The 22,135-nt window shown below is 44.6% G+C and overlaps 1 protein-coding gene across 1 annotated transcript in view; it reads left to right on the forward strand.

Annotated features, from left to right (window-relative positions):
• The window catches only part of Acoxl (acyl-CoA oxidase like), a 276,006-nt gene that overhangs the window by 38,451 nt on the left and 215,420 nt on the right, over positions 1-22,135 (forward strand). The window contains 1 exon segment of the mRNA XM_021179280.2: positions 19,876-19,910. Coding sequence (XP_021034939.1) covers positions 19,876-19,910 — 35 coding nt within the window.

The following is a 22,135-nucleotide window of genomic DNA, read 5'->3' on the forward strand; positions in this document are numbered from 1 at the left end:
GTATTTAGTTGAGAAATGTTGTGATTCAAAACAACATAGCAGTTTGTCCAGGGTTTGTCAGGGCTCACAGTTCACTAGGGTCCAGTTCTTACCCTGCAGGCAGGGTAGTTTTCAAGTGATAGGTCTTCGAGTGTCTTGCATAAGCCCTAGCCACAGCTGCTCCTGGATCACTATGTGGTACACAGTCATGTTTGCTTTGATTAACTGAGCTCAACCAAAGATTTAAAAATTCTCTACATTGAAAGTCATAGAGATTCTACCCAAACTGGAATTTGTCAGATGTCAGCTGGCTAGTGGCAGGGCCAGAATCTAGGCCTCCACCCCATCTAGTGGCTCTATAGTAGGCTACTGGCTTTTTCTAAGAGTAGTGCCTTTCTGTGGTCCCAAGCATCTGTGCGCCAGGAGGGCTAATGAAGGGCTGAGGCTTCTTCATACGGATGTTCTTTTATGGGGAAAGGAGCCATTTATGGCAAACATTTATGGAAGGTGTTCAGAGGAATTTTAAAAAACTCAATCCACTGTAATAAATTTCTTTCTTTTTTCTTTTGTTTGTTTGTTTGTTTTTCAAGACAGGGTTTCTCTGTGTAGCCCTGGCTGTCCTGGAACTCACTTTGTAGACCAGGCTGGCCTCGAACTCAGAAATCCACCTGCCTCTGCCTCCCAAGTGCTGGGATTAAAGGCGTGCGCCACCACCACCCGGCTTGTAATAATTTTCTATGCCTAGTCTACCAGAAACTTTAATAGGTCAAAAAAGGTTTACCTCTCATTATATATATTTAAAAATTCCCCGGGCCTTTTTAGTCAGACACCACAAAACTCTGAGGGGAGGAACAAGATGAGAGTCTATGACTTGTTTGTGTTCCTGAATTTCTTGATTTATTAATTCTAGGCATTTCTACAGCTCTGCTGTGAGGGCTGAGAGTTCAGCTCAATTATGCAAAACACACCCTTATTTCCATTTCCCCATTTTCCTTTAGTTTTAGATTTTTACATCATTGCAAATCTGTATAAAGCCTACCAGATTACCTACAAACATCCTGCGATCTCCCATTTCCTATCCTGACAACTCGATTTCTTGATTTTATCCACTTTCCAATTTGGTCTGAAGAACTGTAATTCATTTTTATATTGTGAAAACTGAAACAGTGAGTTTTTCTGCTGTATTTAACACCTAGCTTTTGGTGTTTGATTACAATATTAAGGTCAGGGCTATGTATTTGTCAACAGTAGAACTATGCAGAATGTGAAACATATGTTTTTCCCAAACATATGTTTTTCCCATATACATCCAATGTGAAAACCCTTTCACAATGTGAAGAACAGTGTCCTAGCATAACTGTCTTATACTCCATAAACTAATGAAATTCACAGTGCCTGGCATTTTCATTGATATATTTTTGAAAGGCTTGGTTTTCTGCTGCAGTTTTCGGTTGCTTCCTCCCCTCACTGGGAGAAAACTCAGTTATATCTTCTAGTTCATTTTATCTTTTTTTGTTTGTTTGATAGACTTCTGGTAGTAATTAATCTTTTAAAACAAGATTTATCTTTTTGTTTGATTTCCTCTAGTTTTGTTGCAATATGTAATAAAAATCTGGGAGGGAACATGAATGACAGAATTTTGACTCCTTATATGTCATCGGTAGTCTTTATTTTCCCCTCACTTATGACTGACAGTTTACCTGAGACTTGTATGTTGAAAATAACTTCACCTGAAAGGTGTTTCTCCATTATCCTTTTGCTTCCAGTCTGCTTGTGGGCAACCCCGTGTCTCCCTGTAGTGTCTGCATTTTTCCCCTCTGTGAGTTGTTTGTCCTGTGTCTTGAGTGTATGGGAATTTCTTTTGTTTTTTTTAAATTTTTAATATTTTTTTATTACGTATTTTCCTCAATTACATTTCCAATGCTATTCCCAAAAGCCCCCCATACCCTCCCCCCCACTTCCCTACCCACCCATTCCCATTCTTTTGGCCCTGGCATTCCCCTGTATTGGGGCATATAAAGTTTGCAAGTCCAATGGGCCTCTCTTTCCAGTGATGGCCGACTAGGCCATCTTTNGATACATATGCAGCTAGAGACAAGAGCTCCGGGGTACTGGTTAGTTCATCATGTTGTTCCAACNATAGGGTTGCAGATCCCTTTANCTCCTTGGGTNCTTTCTCTAGCTCCTCCATTGGGAGCCCTGTGATCCATCCAATAGCTGACTGTGGGCATCCACTTCTGTGTTTGCTAGGCCTCAGCATAGTCTCACAAGAGACAGCTATATCTGGGTCCTTTCAGCAAAATCTTGCTAGTGTATGCAATGGTGTCAGCGTTTGGAAGCTGAATTTCTTAGTGACGTGTCTAGGGTTCGGTTTCCGCTCATCCTGTGTGGCATGTGGCGAGCCCTTTCGATTTTAAAGCTTAGGTCTCCTTCCCTCCTGGGGACTGCTGTCTTTACTTAGAAGTCTACTTATTTAGAGGGTAGGACACCTGGCAAGTCACCTCTCCTGTGTATTCCCTCTAGCATTCCTATAGAGTTGTTGTCCATTTGTTTGGAGTAGTCTGTTGTTTTTAGATCTAACTATGGGCTGAAGATTAAGAGCTCTGCTCCATGAATCATCTCTTTTCTCTAAGAGCAATGGGTTGACTAGGAAAATAAAAACGGTTGAGAAACAGACAGACCAGCAGTTATAGTTGGTATGATATAAATATTGTTATGAGCGGGATCAGAGAACCACCAAGATTAGCTTCAGCCATGCAGTGAGGAGTCCCCCCAAAGACCTTACACTGAGTTTTGAACCCAGGTAGAAGTTAGTTGTCAAGCAAAGTAGTGGAAGGGGCATTCCAGGCATGGAGGAAGGCATGGAGTCACAGAGTGTGTGAACAGTGTGGTCCAGTTGTGGTGCCACACAGGAATTAACATGGGCTGAGTTTCCCTGGGATGCTTGAAGGAAATGGACAGCAGGGAGGCTGCAACAGAGGCTCACACTCAGGAGAAAGACGAGAGGAGATTGATATGTTTAGACTCACTGTCCTGACAGCTGGCTAATGGGTGGAGAGCAAAGCTACCGTTGGGACTATCAAAAGGATCTGAAGAAGACATGTACATCACAAACATAGAAGTAGCAGGCAAGGGAAAGAATGTGACATATGTGGAGGGGCCAGATAGAGAGAGCTGGGCTTACTGGAGTGATGGGTCAGGGGTGAGCCTGGGCTCACTGGAGAGATGGGTCAGGGATGGGTCTGGGCTCATTGGGGTGACTGGTCAGAGATGGGCAAGTCTGGGTTTGGTCAGTGTATGGCTTGAACTTGCTGAGGAAGTTGAGGAGAAGGATATCTTCTGCCTTCCACAGAAGAGACACTTTCTTAAATGTTCAGTAACTCAACCCACCATGTAGCCATTGAGTGACTTGCCTCACCAAAGAATTTAGGAATAAGAGGACAAATTCGATCTTTTCTTTGTCACCATTGTCCCTTCTGAACTGAGAACAAGGCTGGGTACTTAGTGCCTAGTAAATAAATAATGAACACATGATGGATGGATGGATGGATGGATGGATGGATGGATGGATGACTAACTGTAGCATTGAAGGGAGGGGTTTCTTTGTAGAGAATAGATGAGTCCAGATCATAATCTTATGGGGATTTGGTGTGGGACACATAGTGGCTTCCTATTTATTTATTATTTACTAATTAATATTATTTATTATTTTTGTATAAGCCATTTGGTGGCCTTTTATTTGTTGTTTATTAATATTATTTATTTATTTCATGGAACCTGCGGCCTTGTGGCATTTTAGGCATGCACAATAACACCAAGCTACTTTCTCAGCCCTTATGCAGAGGCATTTGAAATGTATGGAGAGCCCTAGAATCCTAAGTGAAACTCTTAGAAAAACAAACATAATACTTCCATTGTCTTGCATGCCAATCCAGAGCTGTGCTATAATCTTGGGGCTAGCCTGCCCCGGGGCATTTCAGTCTGGGCAGTGAGTACATAGGCAGAGAAATCTGTTTATTTCCTGCAGTGCTCATTTACTCCTTGGCTACCCTTGCAGACTGCTCATCGGTGAGTCTCCTGGGCCTGACGATACTGTCAGTGTGACTGAATCGCTATTCTGGGCAGATGACACATAGCCCAGGGACTGTCTCTTGCTCTCTAAAGATGACGATGTAATAGGATCACAGCTTCAATAGTGCACTTCAGGCCACACTGTAGAGCAGTTGGTCTAAGGGGCTTTATATCTGAGTGAAAAATTGATCCCAAACCCCAGTGACACAGACTTTATTTCAGCTTCTCAAACAGGCTTCACTGTCACTTCTGCCCAGGCTACACTGTCACTTCTACATAGGCTGTAATGTCACTTCTGCCCAGGCTACACTGTCACTTCTGCCCAGGCTTCACTGTCACTTCTGCATAGGCTATACTGTCACTTCTGCCCAGGCTACACTGTCACTTCTGCATAGGCTGTACTGTCACTTCTGCCCAGGCTACACTATCATTTCTGCCCAGGCTACACTGTCACTTCTGCCCAGGCTACACTGTCACTTCTGCCCAGGCTACACTGTCACTTCTGCATAGGCTGTACTGTTACTTCTGCCCAGGCTACACTGTCACTTCTGCCCAGGCTGCACTGTCACTTCTGCACAGGCTATACTGTCACTTCTGCCCAGGCTACACTGTCACTTCTGTATAGGCTGTACTGTCACTTCTGCCCAGGCTACACTATCATTTCTGCCCAGGCTACACTGTCACTTCTGCCCAGGCTGCACTGTCACTTCTGCACAGGCTACATTGTTACTTCTGTACAGGATACACCATCACTTCTGCATAGGCTATACTGTCACTTCTGCCCAGGCTACACTGTCACTTCTGCCCAGGCTACAATGTCACCTCTGCCCAGGCTATACTGTCACTTCTGCCCAGGTTACAGTTACTTCTGCCCAGGCTACATTGTCATTTCTGCCCAGGCTATACTGTCACTTCTGCACAGACTGGTTCTCACTTACCCCTGTGATTCTGACGTTTCCTTTCTTAGGCACTGCTTCTATGGAAGTGGATGTTGTGTCTCCTGTGGAGAACCTTCCTTTATTGAACTCTCAAAGTGCTTTGTTTATTCCAGTCCCTGAGGTGAACTCTGTATTTGCTACTGGAAGAGGTGTGTGTGTGTGTGTGTGTGTGTGTGTGTGTAAAGGGTGTGGTGGGGGGCATTGCATAATAGCAGGCACATAGGAGACCTTCAGTAGTTATCTGTGTGTAGCCCATCACAGTATCTCTATGCTAAGGAAATTCAGGAGGACAGAAGGGAGCATACTAGTATCTACAATGGGCTGGACTCCTCCTCAGTACACATGCTCTTACTCACTGACTGCTGCAGCTTCACCACAATGCCTCTTTACAAATGGAAGAGAGAGGATCTGGGAGGTGGGATGGCTTGGCAGTGGTGTTCCATGGCCAGTCTTGTCCTTCATTGACTCCAGTCTCTATCAAAATGTTATAGTTGGGTATAGTGATGTATAACTTTAATCCCAGTACTCAGGAAGCATGGGTTAGAGGATCTCTGTGGGTTTGAGGCCAGCCTGGTCTACATAGTAAGCTCTGTAGTAGTCAGGACTTCTCTCTCTCTCTCTCTCTCTCTCTCTCTCTCTCTCTCTCTCTCTCTCTCTCTCTCTCTCTCTCTCCCTTTCCCTCTTTTTTTTTTCTCTTTCTCCTTCAAACCATGCCCCTGCAAAACAAACTTCTTCTTGTCAATGAGCCTTTGTTTTAAGGCTCATTGTCTCACCAGAGGTAGAATTATGGGTATATTGAGCTCTAAAAGAGGGGTTCTTGGGTTTCTAGAAACATAAATGCTTGACTTTTGGGTGGAGCTGAACCATGCAATATTTCAAAAATTTCCTCCTGTCCATCTCCTTGATTGTGTTGCCTGCGTCTTGAATTTGGTTTTTGTTTTTAGGGAACTTCCAGGTCAGGTGGTCAGAGTCAAGGACATTGGCTCAATAATGACCCGATTGAGTCATGTTTGCTTTGTGAACTTTCATCTGGTAATAAGGTTGGAGCGGGTAGACTTTTCCAATTATTTGCATATCTCATTTCCTTGCCTAATCAGTGTTGTGAGAATAATGTCCCACTTTCCATGCTTGAGTGATCAGCTGCAGTTGCGGCAGGCACCAGGGCTGGCTCGCCACAGCATTTCCCTTTCTTACATTCCCTCTCATCCCAGCTTTGCTGCAACCCATGTGCTGGGCTTTCTGAAACAGAACTCATCTCACCAGCAAAATGACACCTTCATGGGCACGGTATTTGCCCTCAATTTAAAGCTGCATGATGGGCACAAGCGTCCTCCTTGAATGTGCTCAGTGAAGGTGTACTGTGCCTAGACTCCATATTAAAACTCCTTTAAGGAAAGGAGGGAGAGCCATTAGATGTAAGGATGGCTTTTTTTTTTAAAGATTTATTTATTTTATGTATATGAGTACACTGTAGCTGTCTACCCCAGAAGACAGCATCAGATCTCATTACAGATGGTTGTGAGCCATCATGTGGTTGCTGGGATTTGAACTCAGGACCTCCGGAAGAGCAGTCAATGCTCTTAACCACTGAGCCATCTCTCCAGCCCCAGGATGGCTTTTTTGATATGTCTCTATGATTACTCATGACCTTACAAATTGTTTAGTTTATAGATCACAACTAGGCTAAAGATGTCAGGTGCCTCTTTTCATCCCACCCCAATGGTGTTGATGGCGGTTGGTGAGCTTTTATGGTAAATAAAGCCCTTTACTTGAGCCTTACAAGGAGTCCCTTTGTAGATTTTAGCATAATCTTAGTTATTTCCTTTGTAGATTTTAACATGATCTTAGTTATTTCCTGGTAGCATCTAATGGAGGGGTGGGCTTGAGGTTTGAATCTAAGGGTCTATCCTATGCCTTCAGTCAAGGGAATTACTAAGATATAATTTTATTGCTTGCTGAGGATGGGCATTTTAAAGAGTATGCAGAGGGAAAGAAAAAAGGAGAGAAAAATCAATGGTGCCAGAGAAGGAAGGAAGGGTGACTTCAGGGAGGATTACTGCACAAGTTGCTTTTTCTGTTAATGTGACAAAATACTGACAAGAAGCAACTTAAGGGAGGAAGGGCTCGTCCTGGCTCACAGTTTGAGGGGTTTCAATCCATCATGATGAGGAAGCCATGGCAACAGGAACTTGAGGCAACTAGCAACATTATGATCACAGTCAAGAAGCAGAGAGTGATGGATGCAGGTGCTCAGTCCTCTCTCCTCTTTTTGTTCAGTGTAAGTCCCAGTCTATGGATTGTGCCACCGATAGCTTCCCACACCAGTTAACCTTTTCTAGATGGTCCCTCATAGGAATGCCAGATGGTTTTCTCTAGGGTGATTGATACCACCCTGACTTTATACATAGGTGGACACTTGACCTTGACATGAAAGCTGACATTTCTTGCTCAGAGATGGGGAAGAGGAAAAGCAGTCTGGAAAGAGGAGGAGTGATAGAGGAACTTTCAAGGTTGGGCAAGAAAGTTGAAGATGGGCATATGATGACTTCTATCCTCCAGGTCTAAGGAGAAGTTGGGGTGGTGTGAAGCTTGGGGAGAAGATTGTGTTGGTCAGATCTCTGTTGCTGAAAACAAAGGACCCGAGAAAACCAACTTAGGAAGGAAAGTCAGTGTGTTTCATCATTTTGGAGGGTTCAGCACCTGGTTGGTTGGCTTTGTTGTTTCGGCCCTATGGAAGGCAGTACATTATGGTGAGGAGTGTTCATGGAGCCAAGCTGCTCACATCATGGTGACAGAGAACTGAGGCAGGTGGGGACAGTTAGGAGGAGGGGCCATGTTTCCCATATTCCCTTCAAACCACATCCCCAATGACCTAATTTCCTTCCACAACTTTCTATGCCCTAAAGGTTCTACTAACTCCCAAGACCACCACAAGTTGGCGATCAAGCCTTTAACAAATGGGGCTTTGGGGGATATTCCAAACCCAAACTGCATATATCAAGGCTCAGCTATTTAAGGAGATAGAATATAGAGGTGAGAGTCAAGAGGCAAAGAGCTATAGGGATCGTGAAACATGGAGTCCCGAGAGGCATTCATGATAGCCCCACATAATAGCAAGATGTGACTTATCCCTGAGGACAGAAGCAGGGAATGGTATGGTTGGGTTGGCTCAGTTGGTTTGCAGGAGGGGACAGGGTGTGGCAGTGGGAGCGATGCCTACTGAGAAGGCTTGAATCAGGTGAGTCTGGGAGATGAGTGTGGAGGAGATTGGAAAAAGGAAGGCTTGCCAGAGAGAAACCCTTTCTCACTACTGTTGGGTACCCGGAATGTGACCAGAAACTTCTCATGAAGGAGATTGACAATCTACCTTTAAATATCACCAACTAGCTAACCCAAGGGTATGGGAAATGTTACAGCAGATATGTCTGGATTTTACCCAAATTGTGATTTTAGTTGCTGTCCATTAGTAATAGTGTATTCAACACCCCCGTCCTCATGGTTAGGCGGTGAGGACAGGTATACTAGTGACTTTTTGTGACAAAATACCTGACTGAAGCAACTTCAGGGAAAAGAGATTTATTTTGGCTTATGATTTTACAGGATACAGTCTATCATGGTGGGGAAGGCTTAGGTGAAGGCTTGGTCCATGGTGGTGGGAATTAATCATGGAGCTTGTTCCCATCTATGGACAACCAGGAGCCAGAGAGCTTGGGCATTGGCTGTAACCTTGAGGTTTGTCTATAACCCTCAAAGGTCTGCCCTTACCCAGTGACCTGCCTGAACCAGGCATGTGTTCCACCCTAAAGTTTCTGACACTTCCTCAGACAGCATCAACAGCTGGGTACTGAGTTTTCAAACATAGGTCTGTGGGAGACATTTCATATTAAAATTGTAACAGAAAGCTTTGGCTGTCCCCAGCTCTATGTCTTTCTGTCCTGAATGTTGAAGGGATCCTAGTAAAAATATTTACAAGGAATATACCTCTTCTGAGTTGCTGCTTAGGGTAGCTTCCTTTCCCTTGCTTAGTTTCTATTCATTAATGAAGGTGCTAAGAGATCAGATGATTCATCTGAGCTGCAGATGGAGGACTTAGGCAGGCTTGTCTGGGATCTATGGAGAATCTGGACCACTATAGGCAGCAGTGTTGGAATGTTCTCTCACCTGGGTAGAGAGGCTTTCCTCCTCTAGGGGGATGGCTCAGAATCAGATGCCTTTCAAGCTAGGTGCTGGTATTGCCTCTAGGGCCAGCAGCTGCCCTGCCCTGGGTCTCTTCATTGCCCCAAGTCAGGTGTCATTGACTTAGCTCAGCTAAGAAAGTATCTGTAAGTGTGCTGTAGGCTAAAGTTGCCTGCTGTCATATGAAAACTCAAGCTTACAATGTGGGGAGTCATGCTTTACTTCCTTAAGGGTGGACTATCGACATATATTATTTGGAATTCTTCTGCATCAATATTTGCATCTTCTTCATTGTTTGTCATTTATTTATTTAGTCGCTTCTTCTTTTTCTTTTACTTCTTTGGCTCTTTGAAACATGGTTTCATGTAGCCAAGGATGACTTCAAACTCAGGTGTAGTCAAGGTTGACTTTGAACTCCTGCTCCTATCTTTCCAGGCCTTGGGTTACAGGTGTGTACCGCCACATCTGTTTGATCACTTCTTTGTATCATTAGATATTTATGGAAGTTTAATTAATGTTTTGGGTTAGAATCTACCTCTACTTCATTTTATTTTGTTACTTAAATTATTTCAGCTGTGCCTACTGGAAATTCTTTCAGTTGGCTTGAGTCTCTTATACATGGCTGTGTGTGTGTGTGTGTGTGTGTGTGTGTGTGTGTGTTAGGTCTTTCTTTCTAGCACTACAGGATACTCCACACTGATCTTATATTTTCCCTGCACCAGGGTAAATCATTTGCCAAAGAACCCTGGTTTCTCTTCTTATAGAACATTTTGAGAGAGCAAGACTTGGGCTCTGTGTGTTTTGTTGCTATAAGGAAAGTTTGTGTATATATCTATATATAAGTAAGTATATTCACTTATATCTTTATTAAGCTAAACATGAATTCATATTATACCTAAACTCTGATTATTACCACATAGATATTCTAGACTTTTCTATGGTGACTGTCATAGGGTCTTACTGCTGTGAACAGACACCATGACCAAGGCAAGTCTTACAAACAACAACATTTAATTGGGGCTGGCTTACAAGATCAGAAGTTCAGTCCATTATCAGCAAGGTGGGGCACATGGCAACATCCAGGCAGACATGGGGCTGGAGGAGCTGAGAGTTCAACCTCTTGTTCTAAAGGCAGCTAGGAGAAGACTGGCTTCAATGTGGTTAGGAGGATTGTCTCATTGCCCACCCCCACAGTGACACACTTCCTCCAACAATGCCACACCTCCAAATAGTGCCACTCCTTGAGCCAAATATATTCAAACCACCACGGTGACTTATGTGTGAGTTACCTTCTCCAACACTGAAAAGCCAGGCTAGAACCACCCACCATCCATTATATTATAATGGTAGCCAGCTTTTAAAACTGTGAACCACATGGGGGTGCTTAGTTACGGCTTGGCTTTGCAGTTTCCTTAGCCTACCCAATCTGCCTGCTCCTCAGTTAAGTTGTTCTGTGTTCTTGGCTCTTTCATTATAGTCTGCACTTCTTCTGGACCCTCCTTAACTTGTAATGTTTTATTTACTAGTTTTTAACCCTTTTCAATTGCATACAGTTTTCTCTCTGTGCTGTGAGTTTCTCTGATGTATCTGCGGATGTAGTATCAGACAGAGTAGCTTTTCCAATCCTAAATATGGTGTGCCTTTCTTCTATCATCTACAACCCCCCTTTCTTTTCCTTTTTTTTTTTTTTTTTGAGACAGGATTTCTCTGTGTAGCCTTAGCTGTTCTGGAACTTGCTTCATACACCAGGCTGGTCTTGAACTCAGAGATCCACCTGCTTCTGCCTTCTGAGTGCTGTGATTAAAGGCATGCATCACCATAGACAGGCTCCAAACTTTTTCAACTTGGATCTATTTACTATCTTCACAGATTGCAGCTTCCAAAAATGTCCTAGAGGTAAAACCACTCTGCAAGCAGCCTTTCTAGATTAGCTCCTTTCACTGAGCAATGTGCACTTTAAGATTCATCCACCCGTGCAGGTTTTTGAAAGCAGCTCATGTTTTCAAATTACTTGTGTAAACACCTAGACTCACTAACTATTTGGTTATATTAGACCAGCAACCTCAACCTTCCACCTCTGTCTCCCCAGTGCTGGGATTATAGACACATCCTGCTTCCTCAGCTTTTCACATGGCTAGTGGACATTACACAGTTTCTAGCATAAGAGACAAAGCTATACAAGATGTCCTTGTATTTTTCTACAATACTTTAAGGCCATGGCAGATAAAAATCACAGTGGATACTTTTCTTGGAACCCTGAAAAGAATTCATTTCCCTGGGTGTGATCTGGTCTCTGCCCCCCTGTGTTGTTGCCTGGAGGCCTGGGATGAGCTTCTGGGCATTCAGTGTGGGAAGATGTGGAGGGAAGGATGCTGAGGAGGGTCCTGAGGTGCAGCCGTTTTTTAGCACTTGCTCCAGGGTGCTCAATCAAGGTGCTAGGCATCTGATGCTGGAGGATTGTGAAAAGCCCAGCCATTCTCTTAGAGTGGGGTGGGTTTATTTAATTAACTATTTCTAACGTGCCCTTTTAAATCAGCAATGATGAAAGGCCTCTATTTTTTTTTTTAAAGATTTATTTATTCTATGTAAGTACACTGTAGCTGTCTTCAGACACACAAGAAGGGGGCATCCAATCTCATTACGGGTAGTTGTGAGCCACCATATGGTTGTGGGATTTGAACTCAGGACCTCCGGAAGAGCAGTCAGTGTACTTACTGAGCCATCTCTCCAACCCTGAATGACCTCTTTAGAAAGGAAAGTATCTTCCTTTGCCTTTCTCTCGATATTATTCAGGGGCCGAAAACTTTCCAGAAACTTCACAGAATGTTCCATGTTGGCCCACACATCTTCAGTGTCTTTCATACTGACTCCAGTCCCAGATTCTCGCCCCTCTCAGGAAGTCTGCAAGTGAAGGGGCAGAGACCCCCCCTGGCAGGGAAATGGAGACAGGTAGAGGCTGTGTATTTGGTTATTCTTGACATGGGCTATCACCAACTCTTACCGACTTGTTGCTCGATGTTCATTTTAGGTTTCTATGTTGAGTGTGTGTGAGGGGAAGGGTTGGGGAGTTAATATTTTCCTGTGCTTGATACTCATATTTCTTTGTTTAGTGACTTTTCCTTTTGTCCCGTTTGGGATTTTTTATTTGCTAAGTGTGTTTAATTACTTTTCCGGTTGTGGTAATAAGATACCTTGACAAAAGCAAGTCGAAGGAAAGCAGCTTATTTGGGCTCACAATGTGAGGGAAGTCCTAGCTGCGGGAGGGAGGCGGAGGTACCTGGTGCCTCTGCATGCATATTTAGGAAGCAGAGCCTCCTGGATGCTTGTGTGCTGCTTCCTTCTTCCCTTTGGCAGCCCAAGCCCAGGGAACCTTGCTGTCCTTCTTTACCCTGACTCTTGCCACCTCAACCAACCAAAGCAAGATGATCCCTAACAGGCCAGCCCGAGACTGCCCTACTGTAACTAGCCCCTCCCAGGAGAGCCCAGCTGCCATCACGTCAGTGCTACCTGGCACACACTAAGCTCCTTGCCCCTATCCCCACACCAGTGTATCCCACTGTCAAGAGCATCCATGCAGGCAGGTGATGCACCACAGGCCTTTGCCAGGTGAGGCACTGAGAACTGCTCTCCTGCCTCACAGAGAAGCGGCAACTTTAAGTTAGAAGGTAGAGCTAGATTCCGGTTTGGTGTGTGTGGCAGGACAGGGAGAAGTGGAAGTAGAGGCATTCTAACATTTCCAGTTGCTTTGTGCCTGAGGACATAGAGCAGCCTGTTTTCTTAGGCTAACTGAATGGCCACTCTCTGGGTTGTAGTGTGATTTCTGTTCACATCCATCGGTTTTGTAGCTTACCTTTCACACCCGCCTTTCAAAGTTTCAGATCTGAGTTACTAAGTTTTTCAAAAGTTAAGTAAATGTCTACTTATTATACACACACACACACCCAACACGTGTGTATACACATGTGCACAAACACACATGCACACACACGTGTATGCTGGCCTTTTCCTTTTTTTTTTTTTTTTTTAAGATTTATTTATTTATTATATGTAAGTACACTGTAGCTGTCTTCAGACACTCCAGAAGAGGGCGCCAGATCTTGTTACGGATGGTTGTTAGCCACCATGTGGTTGCTGGGATTTGAACTCTGGACCTTTGGAAGAGCAGTCGGGTGCTCTTACCCACTGAGCCATCTCACCAGCCCCTGCTGGCCTTTTCCTAAGTATAACTGTTACTTTCTTTCACTCTCTAAAATGTTCATTTCCAGGAATCGAGGTGACATAGCATCAATACATAAAGGCAATCATGACAAATGTGTTGCTGTTTTCCTTCCATCTCCTGCCTTGCTGTCTTCCTCTCCCATTGGTAGGAATGAGGAAAGAGAGGTGGGGGCTGCAGTCCAGGGGCTATGGAAGCCTGCTGTTGGCCTTGAAGTTGGCCCTTCCTTGTTGATAACTGGGCGGGCACACCTCTCCCTGCAGAATGGCTGGCTCCCTGCCAGCCACACAAGGGCTGAGTTCACAGTGACTGCAGTCATGAAGTTGAATTTAGGACATTGGGTTGGCATTTAAAGGGCACAGACGGGAGGTATTCCACTCTGAGCTGTTAGCGTCGCTTCCCGTGCCAGCATGTCAGAGCCGGCTCATCAGCGCTGAGCACATGGCTGAGATCTTTCCGTACATCCTCACATTATCAAACTGAACCCGTGGAGGACCACTGAAAACATTGGAGTTTCTGATGCCATGGGCTGGGGCATAAGAATTTGCATTTTTCATGAGTTCCTTGGGCAGGCTAATACCCATGTTTAAATTAACCTGCGTAAATGATTCCCGTGAAGCAGGGAGTGGGGTCCACATTTCACCGTAAGGAGTCAGCAGCAAGGGTCAAGGGACTTGGCTCCAAAACTCTTGGCAATTCACAAGCATCTCCTAGCTCAGTGACTACCTTAGCGAAGGGAGTAGGAAGGGCCACAGGAAGCCCTTGGAAGACAGGGAAAGGTCCAGTGAGCTGGGGTGGGGTGGGGTCTGATGTGGTTTGAAAGTTAGGCAAAGGCTCAGGAGAGCTGAGGGGACTTCTGTGAAGGACCAGCCTTGGTGGGTGCTGGGGGGCGGGGTAGCACAGAGGCCCTGGTTTCTCAGAAGGAAGCCTCTAGAAGGACAGGGAAGGGGTTAAAGGAATCTGCTCTGTAGATCATTTTCTCCATACCCACCCATTTTTGCTATTAACATGTCATGGCTCTGTGGAAAGCTGTCTACACCGAGGCTGTTTGCAGGAGAGTCTGTGTACACTACAGGTGTTTGTGTGATCTCTCCATGCCAGGGCACTGCTTATAAGAGAATCTTTCTGTGCCATGACCCTGTGACTACTACCCTGCCAGTGCTGTGGTACTCTGTGGGTGGTACTCTCTCTTTGTGCTGTGATTTTCTGTAAGTCTTCCTCCCTCCTTCCCTCCCTCCCTTCCTCCCTTTCCCTCCCTCTCACTCCCTTTCTTCCCCTCTCTCTTCTTCTCCCTCCCTCCCTTCCTCCCTCCCTCTCTCCCTCTGTTTTTCTCTCTCCCTCTCCATTCCTCCCTCTTCTCCCCCTCCCTCCCTCCTTCCTCCCTTCCCCTCCTTCCCTCTCCTCCTCCTTCCTTCCCTCCCTCTCTCTCTTTTTCCCCTCCCTCCCTCTTCTCCCCTTTCCCTCCCTCCCTCCTTCCCCCTCTCTCATTCTCTTTCTCCCTCCTTCCTTCCCTCCCTCTTTTTCCCTCTCTCTCCCTCCCTCTGTCTCCCTCTCTCCATCAACCCTCCCCCTCTTCTGTGCCTCTGTTTGAGTGACACTTTAAGTCCTCTCCTCCCATCATGTTCCTTTTCCATGTTTTATAAAAGATGGAAGAAATTTTAAAATCTCCAGAAAAGAGAAACATGATGAGACTTCCTTTTGAGTTAATTTTGTGATGTTTTAATATTTAGGCACACACGTGAAACAAACAAACAAACAAACAAACACTCCACTCCAGTTAGAGAAACCCCCATGGACATGTAGACAAGGGAGCGAGGCCTCTCACATCCCACACGGGTTCTTCCAGTCTTAGCACGTGTGTGCGCTCAGATCTGCAGCTTTGTATGGGGGGATTTGGCACTGTGGAGGTGTGCCCGGTGAGGTTGAAGCAGGTGGTCTCCTTAGCCAAATCGTACTGACATTTTTTAATAGATCATATAATATTTGAAAAATATTCAAATTATTTTAAAACAGACATTTTCATGATATATCCTCCAGTGTTAGGTTTTCTTGAGAAGTTGGGAGCTCTGGTGTAGATGCTGTCTGTCCCTGGGGAAGGGCCAGACTCGTGTTAATGGCACCTTCAGCACAGGTCTTGGGGCCCTGGAATGTGCTATCACTGGTTTAGAAAGTTCTAGACTTGGAAGACCTTCCACCTGTTGGGTTGAGGGACTTTGGGGCTTACTGGAGTTTCCCCTCTCACCTGTCAGCCATATGTGTGTGTGTGAACTGGGACCTGTGGTGGAACGAGTTTTTGGAACAAACACTTCCTGGTAATCTATGGACTTGGAAGGAAATCTCCTTGGCACCGTCTGTGATAATTTAAACCATTTCTTTCTTTCTTTATTTTGAAAATTATAATGTGTTTTTAAAATGTGATTTTATAAATTATCATTATTTTACAAGGGCCACGTTGTCTACATGGTGCTTTATAGGGTATATCTGGCCACAGCTGGAGCACTTCTGGGTGTTTTATGGCAAATTATTCTCAGATTACCCTTTAATGCAGGAAGGGCTGCCTGTTGTCTGAGCTCCCCGGGTCATACAGAAACCCCCAGCCTTGATACAAAACAGCTGTCTGTGTTCCAAGGAGGAGCATTTCAGGCAGAGGCAGAAGGAAAAAGGGTTTCATGGCTGGTGGAGTTTTAAAAAAAGTTTCTTTCCTTGCCATTTAAATGTGATTTAATTTTGTTACCAACAAATTGTGTAAACCTAAGAGAGAAGCACTGTGAAGGGGGTTTGTTAAGTGTGTTCTGGCAATACTTACAGCATGTCCTGAGGGGGTGCTCCTCAGGGAGGCCAGCACAAATCTCCTGCTGACCTCTATGTCCCTGGGCCTCAGTCTGGCTGGGCCAGGGTCAGGGGCCAACTCACAGACCTCCCTCCCCTTTCTCCTCTGGGTCCCTGCTGAGACCAGCAACAAAGGGGCCAATTGTTGAAGACATACCCTGGTCTGAGTAGCTCCTTGAGCCTCTCTGAATGCCAAAGTGTATCAATGTACATTGGTGTGTGTGTGTATATGAATATACATAGTGTATGTATATATGTATGTACATGTGTGATGGTTCTTGCCCATATATTCATGAAGCATCTGTGCAAACATGCATTCACACATATGCACATGTGAACAAGCATGTGGGCAAATAGATACTGTGATGATATGTTTGTAAGTCTATATAAATGTGTGTTCATGTATGTGAATGGATGTGTCCATATGCATACTAATGCATTTGTGTATAGATGTGAGGATGCATGCATGTATGTACGCATGCGTGGGGGGGTGCGTGTAACTTGATTAAAGAATTTCTGAGTTACTGTTGCATCTTAGCAGCGCCAGTGGCCTTGGAAGCTGGACTGTCCAATGGTAGCTCCTAAGGCCGAGGGGATGAAGGATCTGGATTCTTAGCAGGTTGCACAGCTACCTCTATGTGGTACTCGCCCTGGTATGGAAGGTCTGGATACATTGCTCCTTACTTATTTTCCCTGTAGGAAGCAGACAGAGCAGCCATAAGCCTTCTCCTCATGCAGCAGCTCTTAGCTGCTCATTGGCCTATTCTACCTGGGCTTCCAAGCGAAGCCCTCCAGAGCTTTTCTGTTCCCTTCCTGTCCCTTTCTGGGGCTGCCTGTTAGATCCAGTACATTCTGTGAGGAGCAACTATGAGATGTCTTGACCTCATCAACACTCTGACCTAGTTCCCTCTGAGCCACAGGGCTCTGCCCTGTGTGCCATCATTTTGGTCCTTTGACTCTTACAAGCAGTTTGTTAGGATCGGTGGCTGGACTGGCCTTGGGTATGACCCAGCTCTGTCTGCTGGCATCTTTGAGGCTCAGATTTTCCTTTTTAACAAAATTGTTCCTAAAAAAATGACAAGACACAAGTGACTCTGAAGCTGGGGTGAGGATGAGAAAGCTCCCATTCCTGACTGGTCTTCCTCTGCAGTCTCTCCTCCCTGCGTCCCTCAACAGCACAGCTGCCACAGAATGGCTTTCTGCTTTCTCTCCCGTCTTGTCCCCCACCCCCAGCCCCTGTTTCCTCTCTGCTCCCAGCAAGAGCTTATCTTTCAACTGTGGAAAAGCCACCAATTAAACTTTACTCCAAAGCTTATCAAAATATTCAGTCGGTAAAATTATCTTATAATTAGCTGAACTGTAAGCCAGAAGTCTTTAACCACAGGAAGCGTAATGTGACCCAGCGTGTGGAGTCTGTAAGTTGCTCGTCCTGGCCTTGGCTGCAGTTGCTGCTTTTTGTTCTTTCCCAGTCATTTCCTCCCTGTTCTGCATGGTTCTTAATGGTCCCCAAGGCCTCAAAGAAAATATACTACTAAGATTAGCAGAGATAGATAATGGAACAAATTCAGTTCAAAGTAATATAAGATCAACTTGATTTTTAATATTTTATGCATGTACATTTATATGCATTTTGTGTCTATACCTGTTCATGCATGTGTGTGTGCATATTTGTTGGGGGATATGCATGTGTATGGAGGTCAGAGGACAGGTCCTGTTCACCTGTTTTATTTATGTATTAGATGGGATCTTTCTCTGGCTTGGAACTCACCAAGTAGGCTAAACTAGCTGACCACTGAGTCCCAAGACTACCTGCCTGCTCCTCTCTGAAGCTGGGATTACAAGTGCCTCTTATTACATCCAGTTTGATTAGTGAGGTTTTGAATGGGGTATTGAACTCAAGTCCTGCTTGCAAAGCAAGCACTTTATCAACCGAGCCATCTTCTTAGCCCCTGCTTAATTAATTAATTATTAAGTAGACATATGCCTACTTTCCCAGATTCTGATGTCTTGCCATGACTGGGCCTGTATTTTGGATGACTGCAGTGGTAACTCAGAGCTAAATTATTCTGGAGCCTTGCTGTTCCAACACTATCCAGGGGATTCTGTGGCATGGCCGGCTGGACAACCACTGGGCTTTCTTCTCTCAGTTCATTCCTTTCACAGAGCTCTCCTTCCCCTCTGTGTTCTCCATTCTTTCTATGATGCCACTGAACATGGCAGCATCAGGCATGCCATCTGTCACCCTCCACCCACATCTCCTGGGGACAGCAAGGAAATAGGGATGGTGTTTGGGATCCTAAGGTGCAGCTTAGGCTTTCATGCAGAAGTGATATTACAGGGCACTTAGGGTCTTAATTGCTATGATCTCCTGAAATTGGTAATGCCATGGGCTGGCATTCGTGGGCTCAGGAGACTTACATGGGTTCACTGGACACTGATTATCACCTTTTCTATAGTGAAATGCTTCCAAAATTCTAAAAGCAAATTGAAAATTAAGTTTTGGGGTGCGCTAACATTTTTACAGATGGGTATTACATATATATATAGTATTAGTACTGTAGTTAATATTGATTGTTTTCTGTATTTGTCAGAGAGCAGGCATATACCCATCTATACAGTTACAGTTATAGAACACCTGCTTCATCCTTCTATTATTCTAGCAAGGGAGCAATGATTATGCTCATCTTATAGTGAGGAAACTATAAAGAGTCTTTATAACTTGCAGATGACTGCTAGTCTGACTATCTTAACCACTGCTCACCTTGTATGGACTGGCCAAAGGTCATGGCTTAGGATTTCGACCATGTATATTTGAGAGTTTCTCACTGATACTTATGAGAATAAAGAGGAGGTCACAGTTGCATCTCAACCTCCCATTGATGTCATATCCTGGTGTCACACTTAACATCTCTTGAAGTTACATTTGCAAATGCTTGATTTCTTTACTGCATATAGAATGAATCTTGACTGGCCTCGAGCTGATGGGATCCCTGTAAAGGCTGAGGGAATCCCCAGGAAAGCTCTGAATCAGGTGTCCAATCTCTTGGTGGTCTGAGTCCATGTGATGCTCCCATGGAAGAGGTGGTGAGGGGAGCCACTCTAGGCGGTGCTGTCCTAATGCAAACCTTGGTATCAGCTGCATGCTGACACCCCATCCTTCTGCTGCTGTCTCAAGAGTCCTACCCTACAAGTTCTTCCCAACTAAGGATGCAGTCTGTCCAATCCACAATGAAATGTTCTTGGCCTTCTAAAGGCCCTTTCTAAATATGATGACCTTTTAAAACAAAGTTGAAATCAAAGCTCTATCATTAAAAGTTTTATTCATTAAACAAGTCCCATTAGAAAATGTTTTAAGATTTATTTTTATTATTTTATGTGTATGAATGTTTTCCTGCTTATGTGTGTACGTGCATCATGTATGTACCTACTGCACACAGAAGCCAGAAAAGGACACTAAATGCCCCCAAACTGGAGTTACAGCTGGTTGTGAGCCAACATGTTAGTCCTGGAAATTCCGCAAGTGCTTGTAACCACTGAGCCATCTCTCCAGCTCAATACATTAGGAATATTTAAAAGTAATTGACCACACTGAATTAATTTTCTTGCAAATTCAGCTTGTTCTTTATATTATTTAATTTGTATTTTTCTCTCTGTTCTTAATTACAGCTTGGACTGACGATAGCCATCCGCTACAGCCACAGGTAAAGCTTTAAAATCTTTTTTAAAAAGAAATATATTTGTGGTTTAGAGGTTTTGGTTTTCTTAGATCCTAAAGAATTTTGAGGTTTGTGTTTTGTTTTGTTTTCATTTTTGATGGCTGCTTTTCTGAGATGTGGATGGCACCGTTGAAGTTGCTGTTTGGAGGGAAACATGGCGATGGTGGAACATTTTTTTCTTTTTGTGTTTTTGTTTTTGTTTTTGCTTGTGTTGCAGGCTGGCCTCAACTTTGCAGTCCTGCCTCAGCCTCCCTAAGGCTGGGATCACAGGAGTGTGCCACAGTACTCAGTTCTTGGTTTTTCAGTTCTGATTTTCCTGATTTGACTTTCAAACTGCTAAGATCGCAGGCGTGTACCACTGTGCCCAGCAACATTTTCTGTAGGACACAAACTTGAGAAGCTCTGTGTTAGGGGTGCAGATGTAACTTCTGTGTAGCTCACTGTGCTTGAGTCTGGGTTAGGGATTCTTACATGTGAGGCCAGGCCAAGACTGTTTGTAGAGCTCTTTCCTACCCCACCAGCCTCCCTACTTCCTACATTTGGAGGAAGTGAAGCACCTGTTTTTGTCTTGCTTCATGATTTCCACCCTGGTGTTAATTGCATCATATTAATGGGAAAAGCCCCCATCATTTTCTAGTACCATCATAGCAATCTTGTTCTATGAATGTTTGTTTCCAGAAACATCTTTCCTATTTATGTGCTCCAAGATATATTATGCTGGATGAATTAAAATGAAGGGTTGATATGCAAGGTCTTCCTGCTCTCGTGCACGCGTTGCTCGAAGCTTCCCCAAAGTGCCACCCTTGGGTCAACCGTTTGCTGCTCAGGTTTATCTGGTCAGCTCTTCACAAACATCCCAAAGGAATATTGGGTGGCAGAACAAATTTGCAAGGTACTTGTTACAAGTTGTATGTACAGTTTTGATCTAAGTGTGAGATTCAGACAGCTTCTGAGAAGCAGAGCAGGGCTATGAACAGGAAGAGGGCAGGTATAGCCTTGAACTTCTTGGAATTCATGAGTGAGAAGAGAAGTGTTGAAGGAGGACATTTTGGAGCAGGTGGAAGAAGGCTGCTCCAGACAGCTTCGTGGTCACACAGGGGCGAAGAAATATCTTTTCCTTGTCTGTAATCTAGGCTCATGGCTGAGGTCCCATAACAAAGGGCATAAAATGAGAGCACAGTACACATGTTCATTTAATAGCTTTACATGTGCAGGAGCTTTCATAAGAAAAGGGAGACCTAAAGTGAAGAAGTATGCTTAGACAGGGGTAGGGGGATGAGAGGGGTGGAGGTGGGGGTCTGAGCTAGAGCAGTGCTTCTCAACGTGTGGGTTGAGACCCCTTTAGAGGCCATATACCAGATATCCTGAATATCAGATATTTACATTATACATAACAGTAGCAAAATTACAGTTATCAAAGTGGCACTGAAATAATGTTATGGCTGGGGGTCACCACCACATGAGGAACTGTATTAAAGGGTTTCAGCATTAGAAAGGTTGAGAACTACTCAACTATAAGGAATAGACTCAAATGTCCCCCCCCCCTTTTTTTTTTATCAGCTTCTTGCTGAGCTCTGGTGTCCTCAGACATTAGTATGCTCCTTTGGGAATTAGGAGGGCTCAAATGGGAGTCTTTTGATCTGTTTTGGTGATCTTTTCTGTATTTTTTTTTTTCTCCAAGATGCTGTGCTCTGGAGCAATGTGTCTCAAACTTTTGTGTGTGTGTTTTTGGGTCTGATGTCTGAATGGGTTGTGTGTGCATGGTGTGTGCACACACAGAAACGCTGTCTTGAAGAAGCATGCTGGTCTCTCAGCAGCTCAGCCAGGTTGATACAGCTGATGGGATGCATCCTACTGTGTGCTTAAGACAGGCAGCAAGCACCACACTGAGCTTTAGGCCCAAAGTCAATAGGATGCTGGGTGGATTGTATCCAGCAAGAGGTGGGAAATATCAGGAATGGAGCATACATCACTTTAATTCCAGCACTCAGGAAGCAGGGGCAGGGGCAGGGGCAGGGGCAGGGGCAGGGGCAGGGGCAGGGGCAGGGGCAGGGGCAGGAGCAGAGGCAGAAGCAGGCAGATCTCTGTGAGTTTGAGGCCAATCTGATCTACAGAGTGAGGTACCCTGTCTTGGAAAAAAAAAAAGAATGTGCTAAATGTAGGCCACAGAATGGGGTGTTTGTGTGTGTGTGTGTGTGTGTGTGTGTGTG

This window comes from Mus caroli, chromosome 2 (genome assembly GCF_900094665.2).
Source record: "Mus caroli chromosome 2, CAROLI_EIJ_v1.1, whole genome shotgun sequence".
Lineage (NCBI taxonomy): Eukaryota > Metazoa > Chordata > Mammalia > Rodentia > Muridae > Mus > Mus caroli.